The sequence below is a fragment of the Dasypus novemcinctus genome, chromosome 16, assembly GCF_030445035.2.
Source record: "Dasypus novemcinctus isolate mDasNov1 chromosome 16, mDasNov1.1.hap2, whole genome shotgun sequence".
Taxonomy (NCBI): domain Eukaryota; kingdom Metazoa; phylum Chordata; class Mammalia; order Cingulata; family Dasypodidae; genus Dasypus; species Dasypus novemcinctus.
Genome location: NC_080688.1, coordinates 6873403 through 6897794, shown reverse-complemented (window position 1 = coordinate 6897794; position 24392 = coordinate 6873403). Strand labels below are relative to the sequence as shown.

General features: G+C 35.8%; 1 protein-coding gene across 1 annotated transcript in view; it reads left to right on the top strand.

Annotated features, from left to right (window-relative positions):
• Positions 1-5292: 5292 nt before the first annotated feature.
• The window catches only part of LOC101424813 (olfactory receptor 2T2), a 55761-nt gene continuing 36661 nt past the window's right edge, over positions 5293-24392 (top strand). The window contains exons 1-2 of the mRNA XM_004481218.3: positions 5293-5383; positions 9133-9227. Of these exons, the coding sequence (XP_004481275.2) occupies positions 5293-5383; positions 9133-9227 (186 nt within the window). The remainder of the gene's footprint in view (positions 5384-9132; positions 9228-24392) is intronic.

The window sequence follows — 24392 nt, the reverse complement described above, 5'->3', positions numbered from 1 at the left end:
CAGCATAAAATATAGTCAATTCAAATCTTGACAGGACATTTCATCTATGTTCACCACTCTACAGAGAATCCTTTTATATTTAGAGTTTTCACAATTGTATATAAAGTCCTGAAAAATACATTCACATTTGTTCATTAATTCTTTCAACTCATTGTCTACTGTTCTTCCCTGGATCAGTCCACATTTCCCTACTGCTTCTTTGCTGCCCTCACAAAAATGAGGAAATCCTAATTTAAGGTGTTGGCTCTGACTGTTCTCTTTGTTCAGAGTGCACTTTCCAGTGATACCTATATAGTTAAATTCCTTATTTCCATCAACCATTACTAGAAAGTCATCATGTGTGGAGGGCTGACTATTCTGAAATTGCAGTACTTCAGAATTCTTAAAACCCTTTCTGGTATCAATTTTATGGTTTGTGTTCCTTCCACATTATGTATTATTTTTAGCAAACCATGTATCCCCATTTATTTTATGCTTCCCCTGCTGGAATTTCAGCTCTGCTGGAATAAGGATCTTGCTGTGTGCTTTATTAATATATCCCAATTACCATAAATAAAACCTGGAAAGTAAAAGTTAGTGACTCTGGCAATGGAAGAAATTGTATCACTGATATGGAGATAGTGGCCATGGGAATTGCTGAGGGCAAGGAGAGGGAAGAATAGGTGTGATGCAGGGGCATTTTGGGGACTTGGAATTGTCCTGAATGACATTGCAGGAACAGATGCAGGATGTTATATATCCTGCCATAACCCACTGAATGGACTTGGGGAGAGTGTAAACTACAAAATAAACTATAATCTGATCTGTGTAGCAGTACTTCAAAATGTATTCACCAAATGAAATGAATGGGCCATGATGATGAAAGAGATTGTTGATGTGGGAGGAATGGGGGAGGGTGTGTGAGGTATATGGGAGTCCCTTATATTTTTTAATGTAACATTTTTTGTGATATATGTACCTTTAAAGAAAGGACAATTAAATTTTTAAAAAGCAAGAAGAGTTTATCCATACATATTTGTTGAACAAATAGGTGATTGAGATCATCAAGGTCAAAGAAAGGTATATATATTTTCTTTTTTATTTTTTTTTAAATAACTTTTAGATTACATAAATGTTACCTATAAAATATATGGAATTTCTATATAACTCACTCTATTTCCCACATTTTCCCCATTAATAACACTTTTCATTAGTGTGGTACATTTATTACAACTGATGAGCACATATTGAAATATTGCTACTAATCATGGTATATAGTTACATTATGGTTACACTTTGCATTGTACAATTTTATAGATTTGGAAAAAAATGGCCATAAATTTAATCATATTTATTTTCCATTTAATATAGGGTGGGAGGAGATGAAAGTATGAAAGAATTGGGGGAAAGGTAAAGGAGGAAAAGTGAGGCAATTGGAAAACAATAAGAATTATGGAAGTAACAAGAGTGTTAAGAAAATTAACAAAAGTGATTCATAGAATAATGTAGTTATACATATCAGCTAATTAAGCATTTTATCCAGACTTTTGATATGGCTTCTCTTAGCTTTCACTTATTTACCAGTGACAGAACCTAAATAAATATCATAAATTTTTCTACAAAGCAGCCTTAATATCCTTATATCTTAGACCAAATATAATAGTATTCAGTTTTGGAAAAATACTGTATAGAACAAAGACACCAATAGGTCATAAACACTGGGAATATCTGTGGATAGTTTCAAATATGGCACTGCAACAGCACTAAGGGGAAAAGTCAAAACAACCAAGTGAAGATTGTAGGTGGAGGAGGCTTTGCATTGACATACAGTTGCTGGAACTCCAATATTGTAGGAAAGATGAATATGTGTGAGAGCAATGGACACAAATAGCCAAATATCAATGAGGAGGTAACAACAGCTGCTCCAACTTCATCCAAGTACTCATTTGAGCAAGTGGTTCTGAGTAACTGAGGGATTTCACAAAAGAGTTTATATATGAGATTGGATGCCCTGAGAGGCAAGGAGAAGATTGTAGTTGTGTGCAGACATGCCAACACAGAATTAAGTGTTAGTGGACATATTTAAGCAAGTATCCTTTTTCATAATACCCTCATAGTTCAGAGGGTGGCAGATGGCAAAAGAGTGAAAGAGTGGTCACAGGACATCAATATGAGTGAGATCATCTATGTACTATTCAAGGAAACCATGAGGAAGACTAGAAAGATGCACCCCAAAAGAGAGAGCTACTGTTAATCAAATTGCCAGTGAAGGTCTTGGAGATAGTAACTGAGACATAGCAGAGGTCTAAGAGGAACAATATTTGAGAAGAAGTACAAGGGAATTTGTATATGTTGGTCAATGATGGATGGTATAATTATAAGGAGATTGCCAATGAGGGCCATGAGAAATCTTAGTAAACACACCATAATAACAGGATACGCTGTCAACAAACATTGACAAATCACACGAGTTGGAATATTTCTGCAGCATTTTGATTTGTTAATTCATATCAAGGATTGGAAAGGAAGAAAATTTATAGACCCATCTCTTTTTAAAAAATATTTTAGTGAAGTATATCACTCATACATAAACATACATAAACATGAAATATGTAGTAATAGTTGTGAACTCACAAAACAAACATATATAGCATCATACAGGACTTTCATAACTCACCCTACCACCAATATCTTGCATTGTTGTTAAAACTTTTTAACTAATGATTAAACAACATTGTCAAAATATTACTACTAACCAAAAAAATTTCCCCCAATCCACCCTATTATTATTATCTTTATATATTTATATATGAACACACATAAACAATAAAGAATATGGTAAAAGTTGTTAACTTACAAAGCAAACTTGCATAACATCATACAGGGGTCCCATACATCACTCCTTCACCAACACCTTTCATTGTTGTGAGACATTTGTTAAAATTTATGAAATAATATTGTCAAAATCTTACTATTAATTATAGTCCTTCTCTTATATTTGGTGTGTTTTTCCCCCAGCCTACTGTATTATTATCCTTTAAACATATTTTTTGTGACATAAGTTGTAAACTTCTGTATTGGGAATGAAAAAGAAGGGGGAGAATGAAACAAAGAGAAAGAAAGATAGCTGGGATCAGGGGGTCTGTGAGTAGAGACTCATCAGACAAATGTATTGCCTCAGAGGGGCTTCCATATATACCCCAGCATACATGCAAACAAGCAGCTACATGTAGTTCAACATTGATATTACCTATAACCTACGAAATTCAATCAACTATTGTCTAAAGTTACCCATCCGTCCCAAGGAACTAACAGGTCTTATCTTGGAGTACAAAGTCTAGATATTCCTTATAACTACCAAGTAAATATGTTCATAATTCTTGTAGCCCATGACAGCTTCATCCCACTTGAGTGTTCTTGCCCAACACTCCCAGCTGCCAAACTTCTTACATTTCAAGCATTACCAGGGAAACGCATGTCTTTCCATATGAGATCATTATGCCTTATTTTCCAACAACCGACCACCTGGTCTTGAAGATATTTCCCTACAATTCTACAATTCTAGAATACTGCTTCTAGAAGTTTTATGCTTCTTCCTTCTGAACCATTTTGAGTTAGTTTTTGGATAAGGTGTGAGATAGGAGACATCTGTTCTTTTGGCTATGGATATCCAATCTTTCAGCACCATTTGTTGAATGGACTGTTCTATCCGAACCGTGTGTGTTTGACAGCCTAGTCAAACATCACTTGACCAAACATGTGAAGGTCTGTTTCTGAACCATTAATTTGGTTCCATTGGTCTATGTGTCTGACTCTATGTCAGTACCATGTTGTTTTTACCACTATAGGTAGGTAATATAATTTAAAGTATGGAGATGAGAGCTCAGTTTTCCTTTATATGTTTCTGGCTATTCAGGAATGCTTACCCCTCCAAACATTTTTGATAACTGTGTTTTCACAATTTTTTTAAGTGCTGATGGTATTTTTATTGGGATTGCATTGAAACAGTACACAAATTTGAGTAGAATTGACTTCTTAATGATATTTAGTCTTCCAATCCATGAACGTGGAATGTTCTTCCAGTTATTTAGTCCTTTTATTATTTCTTTTAACATTGAGTTGCAGTTTTCTGAATAAAAGCGCTCTAAATCATTGGTTAAGTTTATTCCTAACTATTTGAGTTGTATCTGTCATATATTATTTTCACAACTCTCGTGACTGTTTCAGCTATTGTTATTAATATAATCCTCATTTCTAGACTCTCTTTCAGGCCTCTCTCCTGTCTTTTCTTTTCAGGCTCTAGCACACCCATTAGTATTCCTGGAAATCTGGTCTCTTGCTGAGAAATTCTGTTTCTGTTTATCTGTGACTATTCTAACCTTGCCCTCACTTTTGAAAGACAGTTTTGCTGGATATAAGATTCTTGGCTGGAAATTTTTCTCCTGTAGTATTTTAAATATATCAGACAACTGTCTTCTTGCTTCCATGCTTTCTGGTGAGAAATCAGCACTTAATCTGATTGGGTATCCCTTATATGTTATGCATTGCTTTTCTCTTGCTGTTCTCAGAATTCTCTCTTTGTTTTTGGCATTTGACATTCTGATTAGTATGTGTCATGTAGTTGGTCTGTCTCTTCATTATTTTTGGATGGGTGTACATTGTGCTTCTTGGACATTGATATCTATGTCCTTCAATAGGGTTGGGAAATTTTCTACCATTATTTCTTCAGATATTCCTTCTGCTCCTTTTCCCTTCTCTTCTCCTTCTGGGACACCCATGACATGTATGTTTACATGTGTTTTGCTGTCATTTAATTCCCTGAGACCTTGTTCAATTTTTTCCATTCTTTTCTTCATTTGTTGTTTGGCATTTTCACTTTCAGAGGCCAATTCTTCAAGCTCATGAATCCTTTCTTCTGCCTCTTCTTGTATGATTCCAATGTTTTTTTAAAAAATTCATTTATTACACCATTTATTCCCATAAGATCTGCTATTTGATCTGCTTTCAAATTCTTCTTTGTTGCCATCCAATGTCTTCTTAATATCCTCAATCTCCTTTGCCAGCTTATTGAATTCACTAAGAAGATTTGCTTGAACATCTATGATTAGTTGTCTCAACTCCTTTATTTCTTCTGGAAGCTTATCTTCTTCCTTTAACTGGGCCATATCTTCCTGTTTCTTGGAGTGGAGTATAATTTTTTGTTGATGTCTTGGCATCTGATTTCCTAGAGTGTTTTTTCTGGGTACAAATTTTCTCTTTAGTTTAGGACTTCCTGTCCTTTCTCTCTTGCTGGTTGTACAATAATATTCAAGGATGTACTTGGTGCTAAAAGCTGTGGAAGCTCAAGCTACTCTCATTGCCCCAGGGACCAATGAAGCTTCTCCCATCATTCCCCTTTATCTGGGTTAGGGACAGACTCAGAGCTGCATGGAATAATCCAAGTCATGCAGACTTAGACTATAGTTGTGCAGAGAGACTGACAAAGATTTTACCCCTTTCTTCCTGCCTCTGTGGGAATGGAGATGCAAGTGTGGGCAGCAATCTATGCAGTATGAGCCCAAAATGGCTGCAGTTACCCTGGTAGCCTTCCAATTATTCATTCTGTGCCAGCCAAAGGTATATACAGTTACCTGGATAGGCTGGTGCAGGGCATGACAGACTTTTCCTTGCCAGAGGTGGGACAGAAGCCTAGTCTAGGGCTGCAGGCTGATCTGGGTCAAACAAACCAGTTCCTACCAGCACTGTGACTTTTGGTCAGCCTGGCTTCCCCTCATGCTGGGGGTGGAGTCAAAATGGTGGTCATTGTCTTTTTTCTTACTTGGACAGATTCACACCCTTGCTGTTCCTAGGGTTTTACCTTAGCTAGCCAAGTCTACTAATCAGTAGCTGAAATCAGTAGCCAACCATCTCCTACCCTCATTTTGGGAAATGGAACTTCCAATTATAGCCACTGAACAGTTCCTGGGGCAGCTTGCACCACCAGAGTAGGACAACAAATGGCTTCCATGGCTTGGCCAATAATTTCATGAATAGAGTGACACAGATCCCACCAGCATCCTCCCTGCTGGACGTGGGGTTGGGGCTTAGGCTAGAGCTGCAATCTGATATGGATGAAAAAAGTCAGCACCTACTAGCACTGTGAATTTCAGTCTGCCTACTTCCCCCTGTAACTGGCACAGAGTTAAGATGGTGGTTATTGGCCACTTTCTGACTTAAACATGCTCAAACTTTAGCTGTTCTTAGGATTATATTTTAGCCAACTGAATTTACTCATCAGTAACTGAAGTTGGTGCCCAACCATCTCTTCCTCCCCATTTGGGGGAAGTGGAGCTTTCAATTCAGCCACAGAACAGCTCCCCAGGTGGCTTGTGCCTCCACTGGAGGATGGGCACCAGCCTCCGTGGTATGCAGTGCTCTACTTATGAATCTTATTTGATGATGTGCACTTTCCTCCTCCCATTACTTCAAGTATATGGCAGGATGCTCTTCTGACCTCTTGAAGCCCCAAACAGGTGCTTCAAGTAGCTCCAGAAAGCTCTGGGTGTTTACTAACTACCCTGTAGCAGGAGATGACTCTAGGAGCTCCTTAAGCTACCACCCTCTTGCTGATTTTCCTTCTATCTCTTTTTTTTCCCAAACAGTATATATTTTGTACCCTGTAATTTATCCACATCCCTTGACATAATGAAGAAAAGAGAGTTACATGCCTTTTATTTCCCTCCCTTTTCTTACTTTGTCTCATAAAATACCATTCATAAGAAATTGTGTTAACAGTGAAACTTATGACTAAAATTTCTGTTTCTCTCTACCTACTTTTTCCAGATTATATACAATATTTTCAATACTAGTCAGCCAAAGGGGTGTTGATGCAAAATACCAGAAATTGCTTGGTTTTAATAAAGGGTATTTATTTGGAGTAAGAGCTTACAGATACCAGGCCATAAAGCATGTTACTTCCCTCACCAAAGTTTATTTGGAGCAAGATGGCTGCCAATGTCTGCAAAGGATCAGGCTTCCTGGGTTCCTATATTCCTGGGCTTGCTTTTCTCTGGGTTCAAGGTTCCTTTCTGGCTTCTCTTTCCTCTGTGATCTTCCCAGGGCTCCAGTTTAAGTCTTCAGCATCAAACTCCAACATCAAAACTCCAACATCAGAAACCCTAAATTCTGTTCTTTGCCATGCCTTTTATCTGTGACTCCCCACACCTTGGTAATGCCCTAATCATAACTCAATCATGCCCAGGTACAGGTCAGATCAGTAACATAGTCCAATATCTATTTTTGGAATTCATAAATATATCAAATTGCTACATTTGCTAAGTGGTTTCTTTCTTATTTTTTATAATTATGCTCAGTTATTCTTTCTCCTGTCCCTTCCCTGGGCCTTTTCTAAAGTAAGTAATAAATAAAATTCAGTCTATCTGTCTGACAAGGGGAAGAGGAAATAACAGAGTACTAAAAATATGTCTATACAGCCACTCTGCTGAACAGATCATCACTTTGATCCCTAAGTCACAGGGTCTGTTAGACTTGTCAGCTTAGTAGCTGTCTTTACCCCTCAACAGATGTGTAAGTTATGGTTTAAAATCTCCTACACTCTCAGTAAAAATTTAGCTATGTTAATGGGTTGGCTGTCATTATGAAATAAAAATAAAAATATTTCTAAGCAGTCTTTTATACACAAAATTCTTATCAACAGTGAGAGAAAAGAAAATTCCAATAGTTCTAAATTACTAGTAAATGCATATGCAATGGATTAGCATGAGGGTTGATACTGCCTTTATGAAAATTCATAAAAGAGAGACTTACTTTCACCTATATGAATGTTTTTTCTGCAACTGGACAAATGTGCTGTAATTTTACAGGATGTTAATAATTGTATAATATATAGATAAAAATACAACCAATGCAAACTAGGGACTACAGAGCATTGTAATTCATTAATATCCTTCCTTCAATACTAGACAAAGAATTATGCTAAGCAGAGTCTAGACACAAACTACTACATATCGTTTAACTTCAGCTATACAAAATATAAATAAAAATAAATTTATAAAGACAGATATAGGTTAGCATTATATATGGCAAATGATGTTTATAGGGATTGAGAGGTAATTACTAAAGGAGAAGGATGATTCTCTTTTGGAGTAATGAAAATGTTCTAATGCTTGCTATGATGAATGCATGACTTTGTGGTTATGCCAAATGTCATTGGTTGTATTCTTTTGAGGGATTGTATGGTTTACAAATACATTTCAATAAAATTGATAAAAATGAAGATGGGGAAATTTGGAAAAGATTAAGAAGGAAAAATCAATGAAAAAGAAGGTAAATAAAAGAAAAACCCAAGGCCATACAAACCAAGTAAAATTCTGCATCATGAAAGAGAATTTGATATGATGTGTCAAATGTTGCTGTTTGTACTATAAAGATTGAAAATTTAATTCTGGATTTAACAAGATAAATGTCATTGACAATTGATAATAATAACAAGAGTGGCTTTGAATATTTATTCGGGTTAAGAGAATTTGACTTTCCTGTGAAGGACAGCAATTAGGAATAATAAATACATACAAGATTTTCAAATTTTTATGTAAATAGGAGTTGGGAGTTGTGAAAATGAGATACATTAGTGGGATAAAATTACATCTTTTGCATGCTGATGGAAATAACCTAATGAAAGTTGTAGTATAGGAAGGATGGAGAAGAAAAGCTGGAACTATATCCCTGAGATGCTGAACTGGGTGGAAATCTATTGTATATGTGAAAATTTTGAACTTCACTTGCACTAGGCACTTTACCTCCACACTTTAAAAGTGAGAATGAGAACTTGAGGACCTGAGAAAATTTTCATATAAGTGGGGGAAATAACAACAGTTTAAATTGAAGTTTTCTTCTGAATGCTTCAATATTTTCAGAAAATAGGAAATGGGAGTGAAGTGTCTTATTCATGAATTGGCATAGATGTGTGGAAAGGAGGAACTGGAAGATCCAAGAAAATTGAGAAAGTATAATATAGTCATCTAGAAACAGGGATAGTGAATAGACACTAGATATTTAAATTTTTGGAGGTTTAGAAGTCCATTTGAAGTTAGGTGTTATGAATTTAAAGTGAGGACATTTAGCAAAATTTTGTTTTTCTTGTGTCATATTCAGGAGTGTGTGATCAGACTCAAATGTGGCAGTCTTTAAATGGCTTGGGGCTGTTAGGTGAAGACAAAGAAGTTAAAGATAATCAGGTACATCACAAGGTAGGTTTTACTTGGATAAGTGGAGGAAAGAGTGATATAGGGGAGAAAGGGAAAGGATAAAATTACAACTAGATATGTAAAATGCAGTTAGTCATGCAGTTGGGTTTTTGCAGTGCTATTAATCAAGGAGAGAAGTTTCACTTTTCAAAAAAAAAACATAAAATGAATACAAATTGAAATGACATTGAGTAGCAGTAGTTTAAATATCATTTGGGTAAACTCCCCATTAACTAGAGTGTAAAGAAATTAACACTCCCCTATATTGTCAGGAGAATATAAATTAATTCATAAATCTTTGTATCAAGCACCCTAAAAATTTGAACTAATCTAAACTCATGTATGTTCAGTTTGAATCAAATAATATACTGTCCACTTTAAGAAATGCAAAGATCTACCAACAGTGTGCAGATAAAATATTATTTTATGTACTTATAATTGAAGCTATGCAAATATTAAGAAAAATTTCATTGCCATCTTTAGATAATAATATTTTTTAAGTTTAAAATTTGAAATAGAGTGTGGATAGGTGATTAGGCAAAACAAATTTTGTGGTAATGTATCCACAGGTTCTAAATATACAGAAAATACTACAAATAAGAGTTCAGCTTGATTAATTTTCATAAAGTCAGTCCTTCTGGACAACCTACTCCCACATTCTCTGTGAAGATGAATGCAATATTCATTATTAAAATTTTTAGAAAACAGGGAATTTATGTTTCTCTCAGTTGCAGAATTATACTGTGTTGTTGTAGATGCTTTAATCTTGCTATTCTATCATTTAATCTTGAATATGATAGATTTTTCCAGTTGGAAACTGTTTTGGGGTGAAGCACCTTAATTCATTCCTTTGCACAACCTGTTCTATCTAGTTGATATTCTTTAAATATCATGCATGTTTGACTTTGTTAAGGTCTTGACTTTATTAATTCTTCCTGTGATAACAACTATACCTTAATCTACCATGACATTTATGCAGTGTGTGCCCTATTTGAACTCCAGTAATGATTCAACATTTCTGTGATAGCAAGTTTTATGTTGTAGTGAATATAAGCTGTTCCCAATGTCACTCTAGGGATTTTGGGCACTGATGTGCCCACCTGTGAGTTGTGTCTCTCTTCTACTTTAGAAACTTAAACTTACCTACCATCCTTAGACAATATTACTGATGTATAAATATAATGGTAGCTTCGTGGGTAGTCTAGGGATGTTAATGTCAATTGAAAGAAAGCTAGAGAATACTCTAGAGACTGTAAACATAGAAAATTCAGTGGTGGATAAAGGTTGTGGTTAATATTACAATTACAAGAATTTTCTTCTATGAACTAGAACAAATGTACATTAATATTAGAGGTGGTTAAAGATATGATGATGCAAGGGAAATAAAATTAATGTAACATGGTTGATAGTTAATAGAGATATTATACATCTTTGTAACAATGGCAAATATAGTACTATATCAATGTAAAGGGTCAAAAATAGGATGTATAAGGGAATATGGGATTTTAACTCTTTTCAGGTATGAAAACATTCTAAAATTGACTGGGGTGGTGAAACTGAAAGCCACTAAGTATACGCTTTGGATTTTAGTATGAGATATAGGATTATATGACACAGTAAACCCCATGGTGGATAATGGACTATAATTAATAGCATAATTTTTAAAATGTTCCCACATGAACTATAAAATGTATACAATACTAATATGTGATATAAATAAAAAGAGTATCTTTTGTAAAAATACACCAAATGTAAACTATGGACTGTAGTTAGCAGTAATATTTTGATGATGTTCTTATATCATTTGTGACAAATGTTTCACAACAATGCAAGTTGTTGGCAGTGAAAATGCTGTAATCCTGTATAATATACATGATTGTTTTATAAGCTATGAACTTCTTTAATATATAAAATGGAGATGGTTATGGGAATATTGTATATTTTATTATTTACAAAATGCTATATATAACAGAAAGAATCTAATTTCCTTACCAGTTAAACTTTTACTATGAGTCTTCTCTGAAAGCATGTGTGAATAATTTTCCATGAATAGCAAGGCCAATATATAATTTAAGCTCTATATATAAACTAAAATAACCTTGATAAGAAGATAAAGTTGGGATAAGGTGAGGTTTCTTATGCACATAGATTTTTGAACATCTTGAAAGTTACATAGCTAGATACTTCTATGGAATATAAAGGTATCCTGGTTGCCATAGGATTGTTTTCTAGATAGATAGAGGCTCACATAATAACACTTTGTTTTATATAGCTCTTGTTCTAAAAAAGAAAACAGGTCCAGGTCAGTAAGACAGACAAGCTGTCAATCTTAAAGCTTGCATTTATGAACCTTATCCTTGCAATAATGAAATTACCTCTATGTATAATTAACACCCAAGAGTTTCCTCCTTCAAATCTCATTTCTCAAATATGGACTCTCTATGAGGCAAGCCCTGCAAATAAACTCACAACTTTTCCCCCCAAGTGGAAACTGACTCTAAGGAATGAAGCTCCTGCCATCAATTGATGGTTACCATGTGTGCTTGAAATATGAACTAGGCCTAGAGCTATGGGGTGCCTAAGAGTTACCTCCCAAGAACTTCCATGTTGCTCAAATATAACCACACTCTAAGCCAAACTCAGCATGTAAACGCATTGCCTTCCCCCCAGTGTGGGACATGACTCCCAGGAATGAACCTCCCTGGTGCTGAGGGATTACTACCAAGCACCAGCTGATGATGGAACTAGAAAAAGACTTTGAATAAAGAAGTCAACTCAGACTGGCAGAATATGTCAGTCTACATGTAATATCAGGAGTTAAAAACTGCTTTTTGACTTTGGATAAAAGGGGGAAATGGAAAGGACAAGTGAGTTGAGACGTCATCAGAGGGGTGATGCTTATGCATGCCTCAGCAGGGTACCAGAGGCAGCCAAGATAGATGGAAACCCAGGTGCTGGTTCTCCTGAGGGGTGCAGCGACCCACAGGTTCTATGGTATTGCCAATGGCTCTGGAGTTCAGGGCCATGTCAGTTGGCCTTACTTTGGAGTTTTTGTTCCTGAGTGTGATGGAGTTGGACTCAGATAAAACCTTTTACACATGCCACTTCTGTTACTTTTACCAGACCTGTGGTTGGCATTTGGGTTGGTGTATATTCAGGAGACCTGAATCTCTGGCCTGTCCATGTGATAGCCAGGCCCTGGGCCTCAGCAGACTTGTGGCTCCTACCCTCTGGTTTCTTGGACTTACCAAGGCCAGCTGACAGGGAGGTGAAGAGGGTCAACCACCACACCAGGAGTCCAAGTGTGCCTACAGATGCAAGCAGGAGAATTGCATCCATCATCCATGTGGAACTAAACCTCCTCTGGATGTAGAGGGGGACTGGACATAACCATCCCAGGGTCCACAGGATGGAGGAATAGAGTATGGATTAGAGTGGACTTACTGGTGTTCTGCTGGGGAACTATTGTGATTAGTAAGGGAAAAAATTGTTATAGTGATATGGAGAGGGTGGCCACAGTAGTTACTGATGGTTGGGAGACAGAAGAGATATGGTGTGGGGGCATTTTCAGGATTTGGAGTTGTCCTAGATGGTGCTACAGGTATGGATCCTGGATTTTGTGTGTCCTATCATGGCGCACTGGGAGGACTGGGGGAGAGTGTGGACTAGAGTGTGGACCACTGTCACTGTGGTTCAGTTGTGCTCCAGAGTGTATTCACCAGGTGTCGCGGGTGTGCTGCAATGATGGAAGAGGTTGTTTATGTGGGAGGGTTGGGGTGGTGGGGTGGAGAGTATATGGGGACCTCATATTTTTTGAAAGTAACATTTAAAAGAAAATATAGAAGAAAAAAAGGAAATAAAATCAGAAAATAATGGTAAACATGGCAAATATGACCTATGAACTGAAAATTAAGGGTGAAATTTCTTCTAAAAAACCTTGGCACAAATAAAAAACATACATTATGGGGAAAAAAAGAGATGATTGCCATGAATTAACGTTATCATGGAATTAGAGAAAGACCTTGACCAAAAAGGGGAACTATTAAATAAAGTAGAGTTTTTATGGCTAAACAATTTCTAAGTGTGTTGGATGTCATCCAGGAGGTTATGCTTATGCAGATCTCAGTCAGATTTCACAAACTGCCACAGTAATCAAAGGCTCAAACACAAGTGTTCCTGAGGGCCGAGGGAGACCTGGATGCCACAGACAAGCCACACAACCTTATGAAATCATCACTCTCTCTGTGGGTCCTATCCAAATTATATGTAAATATATTTCCCCAATATAACATAAGAATACTCATTTATAAATTCCCTAATCATATTCATCTACTTTTTATCCAAACATATAATATTTAATTTACCTCTTAAGAATATTTCTCAGAGGCTTAGAGTCTTGAGATTTTTCATATGATGGTTGTGATCTGAAACACAGCCAATATGTGATCAACTCCTACTATCCAGTTCTTCAGATGTGCTTGATAACTAACAAAAAATCAGGATGGACCAGATCCACCTCAAAAACAAGGAATATCTTCAAATGCAAGCAAATCAATTCCATTCTTCTGTCTCATAACATCTTTATTCATTCTCAGCCTGAAACAGTCAAAGTAGACCTTGATCCAAACCTCTTAAGATTGAAGAAGGGAAAAAAATTATAATAAAGGGAGAGTTAATAATTATTTAGTACTTATTTTTCAGGTAATAGTCCCTTTCCCCAGTGAGTAAGAAAAGAAATCTCAAGGGAAATTAGAAATTACTTAGAGACAAATGAAAATGGGAACACAAAGTACCAACTTTCTGGAATGCAGCAAAGGGAATTTCTGCTGAAGCAAAGTAAATGTGTAGATATATATTGATAATTAAAAAAAAGAAAAAAATATTTCAAATTAATCTAACTCACATCTTGATGGACTACAAAAAGATCAATATAAGACAAATGTTAGTAGAAAAAAGGAAGGAATTAAGATTAGAGTGGAGATAAATGAAATAGGAATAGAAAAATAATTGAGAGAATTAATAAAACTAAAAGTTGATTCTTTGAAAACAATAGTGAAGTTAATAAACCATTACATAGACTGACAAAGGAAAGAAGAAAGACAAAAATAACTAATAGAAGGAAAGTAAATGATGACATCATCCCTGATTTTACAGAAATAAAAAAGATTATGAAACAATGCTTAGAAAAATTGTACAACAAATGAGACATAGATAATATTTACAAATTCCTGAAAACAAACAAATTTACTTACATTGATTAAAAAAGATATAGTAAATTACTTCAGATTTATAACAGATTAAATTAATAATTTAAACATTCCTCTAAAGAAAATTAAGGAATAATGACTTTACTGGAAATTGAATCTCCATGTTTGTTATATATGTCTATGCCAATCAGGCTGGCAGCAGCCTAAATGACTGAACCAAGACACTTGCCTCAAGCTTACCATCCCACATCTTTCCCTGCATGCAGAGGGCAGTCAAAGAACTCTCTTAGAGAACCCTGTAGAATAGTCAAAGTACAGCTTCTTGGGGCAAAGGTCTTTGGGCTGTGGGATTTTAGAGTACAGTGCTGTGGGATGTAAGGAAAAAGATCTGGCAGAATTCTTAAGTTCATGTACATAATCCCAAGATTAAATATATGCACAGGAAAGTCCAGGGAGGCCTTAATTTTCCCTGGGATATTCTCTAAATTATTATTAAGGCAGCTAATCTCTGAAAGACTACAATCACAGAGATTACAACAAAAAGCTTGAGGAAGGTGGGTCTTTTTCATTTCCTTCTTTTTTCTTTTGTCCTGGTGTTCAAGTAAACCTATGTAGAATCTTATGGAAGAGAAGCGACAATGTCTAAATTTCAGAGATTACACATTACAATATCAAAATGTCTAGGTTGCAAAAAAGGTAACAAACTTGCACAAAATAGGAAGTGATGATTTGTGAAAAGAACAGGATAATACATTAAAAAACATCAGTAAGGAAGACCAGAGCTTGGACATGACAAACACTTTTAAAAATGGTCCTAAATATGTTCAAAGATCTGTAGAGAAAATTGATGAAGAACTAAAGGAAAACAGGAAGACAATTTATCAATGTGAAGAGCTTAACAATAAAGCCAAAGAAACTATGAAAAATAACCATATGAAGCCAAAGATCACAGCATCTAAATATTTTTATAAAGTCCCAGATGGGAGTCAAAGTTTGTAGATGGCAGAAGAAAAAATCTGTAGCCTTGTATTGGGAAAAAAAAAATTGTATTGTTCAAGCCTAAAATTGAAACATCATGCCAGAAGCTTTGTCAATCTGCAATGTTTAAATGGTTGCCACTTTTCATATTTTAAGAGGAATGATGAGAACTAGAATAAAGGGCACATAGGGAATGTTTTGTAACAAATAACAGATAGGATGCATTCCAGGGAGTATTGTGTTCCTATCTGGGAAAGATGACCACTTTCTCAGGCAGTGACATATAGACCATGGAATGTATTGCCTGGGCAGTGCTGTGTTCTTTCTAGAGAAGGCTGGCCACTGCCTCAGGAATCAACAAATTGCTCACAAGTCGGCATCTATAGTAATGAGCTCAGTAAAATGGCTGTCCTTGGCCAGGCCAGTTGAACTCTCATCCTGGGAGAGGTTGCTCTGCACAGATGTTGCTTTCAATCAAGACTCTGGCACTGGCTACTGATTCAGGACTTCTGAGCCATGAGCTAGATATTGGTGAGTTTGTATACAAGACTGTTCTAATTTTCTTACATTTTGTGACTCTGTTCACAAAAGATTTAATCTCACTGATTATGTTATTCTTATTGTTCACCCTAATAATATAAACTTATTAAGCTACATGTATATAAATATATATTGCTAGAGGATCCCTCTCACTAGGTTTGCAATAATTCACAAACTTTGACTCAGTTACCCCTGACATGCATTGAGGAGAGACAAACCCCTCCATGAGCCTATGTGTCTAAAACATGGCACTTCCCCAAAGGTTAAAAAAAGAAACCATGTGAAAATGGGAGTAAAGGGAGATAGAAACATTCACACACAGCAAATCAAAAGGAACACCTGTTCCTCCAGCATTCCAAGAAAACATAACTCCCTAATCCACTACCCTCTTGCCCTACAAGGGAAAACTTTTGCCACTAAGACTTCCTATTTGCTCCTGCACCTCACCCAGACACTCAACCCCCTCCCACTGATTATCCTTTCCCCACCTAGGAATGCACTGTATAAATTCAAATCACCCCTTTCCAAAAGTGGGCTGAATTCTCTCTTCAGACCCCTCCCATGACAGTGAGGAGGCTGAAATCTATTCTTCAAAACCCCTCCATTGGGAGAGCTTCCCAATAAACTTTCTGTGGACAGTCTCCATGTCCCAATGAGTGCCCCCTTTTCTGCAACATATATATTTATTTATATTGCACATAATAGGACTCTAGCCAGACATGGGCCAGGAACATTGGTGTGTTCTCCAGTTTGGTGATGTTATATCTCTATGTTGGCATATCATAAGGGATGGTGATATTGCAGTTACACTCCCTGTTCATAAATAATCCTTTTCTTATTTCATGATCTTTCAATTATTAACAAAGGTTTACTAACTATATATATATTTGTTTATATATATATATTGCATCCAATTGGGACTCTGGACAATGTGGGCCAGGAACATTGGTGTGCCCCATCGTTTGGTGAGCTTATATCTATATTTATGTATATCATTAAGGATTATGAAACTGCATTTGGACCTCTGTTTGTAGACAATCCTTTGTAATTTCATATTATCCAATTATTAAAAGAAGTTTAATGAAGTAAATAAATATGTCTGTGTATTGCTTCCTTATGTTAGAGTTAAGTCATCATATCAATCTATAACATATATATTTATATAAATATAGCAAGCCCATTACCAAAGTATTGTATTTAGCAGAACAAATCTTAAAGATAGTAAACTAATTGTTCAGTTTAAGGAGCAGAAAGAAAAAAGAATAAAGATAAATGAACAGAGCCTAACCTAGAGATTTAAAATGGAGTTGGGAGGACATTCAGGAGGTTACACTTATTCAAACCTGAACCAGATACCACAAACTGCCAAAGAATGCAAAGCCTCAGGCAACAATGTTCCTTAAAGCTGTAATTACACCTGGGCACCAGAAACAACCACAAGAAATAGTGAGGCAGACTAGTTCAGGGAAAGGGAAGATGAGTTTAAGACCTGGCAGAAAAACATGGCTGTAAAACATGTGGCCCTGGAACTCCACCTGGAAACCCCCTGATGGAGAGATTGCCACAAAGAAGATGCTGGAAATATCCCATGATAACCCCATTTGGAACAAGATTTCATTCATGGTCAAGCAGAAACCCCAGATACCTTAAAGGGGCCTCAACATTGGACCCTCTGGGGAACTGATTGGTGGGATAAGATCAGAACATCAGCAATGGGAGGAATAATTAATAGATTAATAAAACCTCACAAGAAAATTTCTCTCTGCCTGGAGGAGCCCCATAGAGGCAAAGTAGGATGAAATTGACATACTCCCTCTTTACGCCTCCTCTTACAATTCAATCAGCCTGGATCTGCTTTTATCTCTTTTGTGTATATTGTCTTTAGTGCAAGATTATGCTGAACAAAGAGTTTACACTAAAAAAATTAGAATATCAAATAGCCAAATGACATAAATTACTTCATCATAAATTATAAGAAGTAGTAGTCAAAATTCAAGCATATCTTCCTTTAATGAAGGATGCGATGTGAAGAAACAGAATCCTGTTCAGGCTCTTCTTCCAAGAAACAGAAAACTTTTGAAATTCACAAATGTGAGTGGTTCTTAGGATTCAAAAGTAAATATTAATCTCTTTAAAAAACCCATTAATTAAAATCGATAAACATGTTGATTGAATTCATTTGAGAAAATGGAAAAGTATAAAAAAGGGAAGAAAAAACAATAGACATGATTATATTTGGAAAATTATTTTCTCATGACTGAATCATAGATATTTGTGAAAGGCCAATAATTTTCTTTCCTCCTAAAGTAAACTTAGTCTATCATATTGGTTTTAATTTTCTAAGCAGCTCAACCAATACAATGAAATGCACCAGTTTAAGCAATTGGAATTTATTAGCTTTCAGTTTTGAGACTAAAAGAAAGTTGAAATCAAGACATCCTCAAGTTGATGTTTTCTCCCTAAGCAGGAATTATGGGAAGATGGAGGAATATAAAAGTTGATGGATCACTGATCTCCTCCCAAAAATAAAGGACAGTCAGAGATTGTCTGGAAGCCTGCTCTGGGTTTCAGTTCATCAGGCGGTGACAAGAAAGCACTGAGAAGTGAAAAGGACAAAGGAAGGAGTCTCAACTGGTTGAAAAGTCCAGTGAGTAGAGATGCAAAAGCCACAGCAGTTCCCCTTCACCCCAGCTATGGAGTAAATAATAATGAACAGCTTCAGATGCTGTGGACTGCTGTAGACAGAGGGGCTTGCCAGGGACTCTTCCCCAAGGAAGGGGAGAGGGGGACACAAAGCCTACAACAAATGCAGATTTTTCCCAGTGAATTTAGTCTGCTGCCTTGGAGGTATCCCACAGTTCAGGCTGGGTGGGGCCATGACACTGTTTGCCCTGAGAGTCAGCAGGCAGCTAAAGATAATTTGTCTTCTCATTAGTCCCTGCTGCCAAGAGCTGTCTGCAGAAGAGGAGAGGGAAAAAGGGTATGGTCAGCCAAAGCGTGAAGAACAACCTTTGGGAAAGTTTGTGAATTTTGGCCAGCCTGGGCACATTGCTTCTGCATAGCTTGCCTGCCCACAGAGTTACATTGAATGTATTCCCCCTAGTATCTGGGGTTTGTGCTGAGACATCTCTAAAGTATCAACATCTGCTGACCAGATCAGAAAAGTGCAAAAAGTAAAAATAATAATAAATAAATAAAAGAGACAAGCAGGTGCCTTTGCCGCCACATTCTTCAAGACTCTTGGAAATGGGCCCACACTCCATTACTGGGCCTTTAGTACTGGTCTGAGCAGTTAAATGGGGGCAATCATAAGTATCTAGAATAAGTCGAACCAAGAGTCAAAGAAAAGTGGTAGTATATAGCTATTTAATATGAAACCCCTAGGCAAGAGAGAGGAACTTAACATTAGAGTAATATTACCTAGCTACAGGGGTAAAAAAACAACATGGTACTGGTATAAGGACAGACAGAGTTGCCAATGGAACCAAATTGAGAACTCAGAAATTGACCCTCACATCTACAGATGTAGACCCTCACATCTACATCTACAGTCTGGGAGGCTGTTAAGTCCTCCCAGTTGGGCATGAATAGTCTATTCAAAAAATTATGCTGGGAGAACTGGATAGCCATATTTAAAAGAAAGAAAGAAGACCCTTACCTCACAACTTATACAAAAATTAACTCAAAATGGAACATGGGCTTAAATATTAAAACAACCATAAAACTCCTAGAAGCAACTATGGGAAAGCATCTTCAAGATCTTATTGTAGGTGGTAGTTTCTTAAACCTTTAGCACAAAGTATTAGCAACAAATGAAAAAATAGATAAATGGTATCTCCCCAAAACTCAAAACTTTTGCAATGCTATTGACTTTGTCAAAATGGTGAACATGCAGCTGACTCAATGGGAGAAAATATTTGGCAATTGCATATCTGATAAAGGTTTAATATCCATGATATGTAAGTGATCATACAACTCAACAATTAAAAAGACAAGAAATCCAATTTAAAAAAGGGCAAAATACTTGAAAAGACAGCTGTCCAAGGAAGAAATACAAATGATGAAGAAACACATGAAAAAAAAAAGTTAAACATCACTAGTGATTATGGAAATGAAAATCAAAACTATAATGAGATATCATTTCAAATCTATTAGATACATCACTATTAAAAATATTTGAGAGGATATGGTTAGATAGAAATGTTTATTCAATTTTGGTGGGAATTTAGAATGTTACAGATACTGTTGTGGATTGCTTGGCATTTGCTAAGGAATTGAACATAGACTTGCCATGGGACCTAGCAGTACTATATGAGATATATACCCAGAAAAACTGAGAACAATGAGATGAATAGATATCTGCATACTGATGTTCATAGCAGCATTATCCATGATAGCTAAAAGCTGGAAACATTCATGGTGTCCACCAACTGATGAAAAGATAAACAAATTCTGGAGTAAAAACATGATGGAATATTCAGCAGTAAGAAGAAATGAAGTCATGGAACATATGACGATATGTATGGACATAAGGGACATTATATTGAGTGAAACAAGACAGACACAAAAGGACAAATAGTTTATGATTGCCCTATTATGAACTAAATATATTATGTGAAATATAAATATATTTTGTGAAATATGAAATAGGTAGAGTTGGATATATAAGAACATTCTTCTTTGAAGATGAACAAGCATAATATAATACTACAATATGTTAATAACAGAACAAAAAGAAAACACATTATACTAAGTGAAGGAGATAAGAACAGATTATTACATATTGTGTGATTCTATTTATATGAAATATAAATCAATTTATAAATATGAAAGGAGATTAGTGTTTATGTAGATCTGGAGAAAGAATGCTAAGGGGTGTGGAGCCTTTCTTTTTGGAGTAATAAAATTGCTCTAAAATTTTGAGATGAATGTATATTGTGATTATACTAAAAGCCATTGACTACACATTTTGCTCTAATAATGAAGTTATGAACTTGCAAATATGTGATTATACCAAATGCCATTAATCGTACACTTTGGATGAATTGTATGCTTTATTAATATGTATCAGTAAAGTTGATTTGTTTAAAAAATACTTATGAGTACCATAAAGTCAGTGCTGAGGAAATATTTGTAGCCTTGAAGGCCTTTATTAAAAAGAAGAAAGAGCTAAAATTAAGAAGTGATTGAATAATGGGAGAAACTAGAAAAATAACAGCAAACCAATTCTAAAGCAAGCATAGAGAAATAACAATGATTTGAGGATAAATAAATGAAGTTGAGAAAAATAAAATAAAGAAAATCAACAAAACCAAAAGATGGTTCCTTGATAAAATCAACAATCAACGAACATCAAGACTAACAATGAAAAAAAAAGAGATATAAATAAAATCAGGAAGAAAAGGATGACTGGCCCCACAGAAATAAAAAGGGCCATATGAGAATAAATAACTTTAAGTGAACAATTTCAGTAACCTAAATGAAGTGGACAAATTCCTAGAAATCCACAAACAACTTAAATTGACACTCCAGGTTACACAGAAACTAAACAAACCAATCAGAAGCAAAGAGGTTGAATCACTCATCAAGACTTTCTGTAATGAAAAAAGTCTTGGATGAGATGGCTTCCCAGGTGAATTTTGTGAAATACTTCAAGAAAAATTAATACCAATCCATTTAATTTCTCCAAATAAAAATGAAAAGAGGGAAAAATTACCCAACACATATTATGAAGCCAAAATCATCCTAATACCAAAGCCAGATTAAAATACTACAAGAAAGGAAAATTACAGATTAATTTGTCTAATGAAAATAGATGCAAAAATTCTGAACAAAATACTTGCAAATAAAATCCAACAGAATAGCAAAAGAATTATACATCATGATGAAGTGTGTTTTATCCTTGGTACACATGGACGGTTTAACATATGAAAATCAATCAATATTATACACCACAATAACAAAACGAGGGTAGAAAAACACACTATCATCTCATTTGATGTAGAAAAGGCATTTGACAAATTTCAGCATCCTTTTTTCTTTTTTCTTTATTAATTATCTTTTTTTAAAGTTAATAGATCACACAAAATGTTCCATTAAAAAACATAAGAGGTTTCCATATACCACACTCCCCACCCCTCCACCCCCATCAATTTTAATTGTATATTTTGAAGACACATAGATCACAAAAAAAGTTACACTCAAAAAAATATGAGATTCCAATATAACCCCAATCCTCCCCTCACCACACTCCTCCCACATAAACAACCTCTTTCATCATGTGGCACATTCATTGGATTTGGTGAATACATTTTGGAGCACTGCTGCACCGCATGAATAATAATTTACATTGTAGTTTACATTCTTCCCCAGTACATTCGGTGGGTTATGGAATGGTATATAATGTCCAGCATTTGTCCCTACAATACCATTTAGGACAACTACAAGCCCAAAACATGCCCCCACATCACATCTCTTCTTCCTTCTCCCTGCCCTCAGCAACTACCATGGCCACTTTCTCCAGATCAATGCTACTGTTTCTTCCATTACTAGCCACAATAGTTCTACAGTAGAATATCAGTAAGTCCACTCTAATCCACATTTTTTTTCCTCCATCCTGTGGACCCTGGGATGGTGATGTCCACTCCACCACTATTTGACAGCACAACTCTGTTAGCCACTTCCTATCACCTACTTGCTGTCTTCACAGTTTTCTCTGCTGATTCTGCTGATTGCAGAATAATGAGACAGTCCTCATTGTCTATCAGACTTTCCAGAGCAGTTCACCCTTGTGAGGAGCTGCTCTCCTCTTAGGGGGAAGTACATTCTAATATGTTGTTGCATTTCTACCACTAATGCCCCTTCTATACCCTGGTATGCCCTTCATGACCTTCTGACCATAATCTGGGTTTACTGCACAACTCTGATGAGTCTCAGTGTCTTTTTTTTTTTTCTCCCTTTCATGTAAGGGAGAAATGGTTCCATATTAGAATATCTTACTTAATAATAATGCTTCAAAAGATATGAATAGAAGAAATGTTCTTTGACATAATAAAGGGCATCTAGCAAAGTCCCTCCATCAGCATTCTACTCCATGGAAAGAGGTTATAAGCTTTCCCACTAAGAACAGGAACCAGACAAAGATGTCCACTGTGACCAATATTATTCAGTATTGTGCTAGAAGTTCTAGCTAGAGCAAATAAGCAAGGGAAAAATGGTTACAAATTTGGAGAAAACATAAAATGTCACCATTTGCAGATGACACAATCCTATACTTAGAAAATGCCAAAATGTCTACAACTATTAGAATTAAAAAATGAGTTCAGCAATGCGGCAGGATACAAGGTGAGCAAGCAAAATTTAGTAGGGTATTTATACACTAGTAATGAGCAAGTTGAGGAGGAAATCAAGAAAAAATCAATTACAATAGCAATAAAAGGACTCAAATATCTAAGAATTAATTTAACCAGAAATGCAAATGATTTGTATTCAGAAAACTACAAAATAGTGCTTAAAGAACTCAAAGAAGATAAACTCATTGAAGGATATTCTGTGTTCATGGATTGTTAGAATAAGCATTGTGATTATGTCAATTCACCCCATATTTATTTATAGATTCAATTTTTATTAATCAAATTTGCAGTAGGAAATGGATGTGGCTCAAGCAGTTGAGAGCCCCCCTCTTATATTAGATACCCTGTGCTTGGTTCCTGGTGTTTCCTAAAGAAGTCAAACAAGGAGGAGGAAAGGAGCAGTCATCAAGCAAGAGCAATGAGCAATGAACAAAAACAAAGAAGACAATGAGGAAAAAAATGAGCTGATAATTAGAATAAGAAGATAAGCAGGAATAAGATGTGGCTCAGAGGGTTGACACCTGCTTCCCAAATGGGAAGTCCTGAATTCAGTTCCTGGTTCCTCCTAAAGAAAAAACAAAAAGACAATAAACAGAAAATGAGCAGTAAACAATGAGCAGACAACAAGCAAAAACAATGAGCAAACAGACGTGGGAGCCATCTCAGGGGGTATAAAAAAAAGCAAATCCATCTAAAAAATTTGTAAAAATCCAACAGCCTACTTTACAGAAATAGAAAAGTCTATTACTGAATTCTTTTGGAAGGTAAAGGTACCTGAATAGTGAAAAGCATCCTAAAAAAAGAGATTGATGTCAGAGGGCTCAGCCTCCCTAATCTTGTAATGTATTATAAAGCAACAGTGGTCAAAAGAGCACGATATTGTGATAAAGATAGATACATTTCTCAATAAAATTGCATTCAGAGTTCAAAAGCAGGCTCTCAACTCTATTGCCAACTGAGTTTCAATAAGCCTATTAAGTAGTTTAAAAAAACTGTTAAGAATTGTGAATGCCCAAGTTTTCTAATCAATACTTTCTGTTATTTCAGCCTAGAATTGTGAATGATTAACTTGTCCTTTGATATTTGGAATG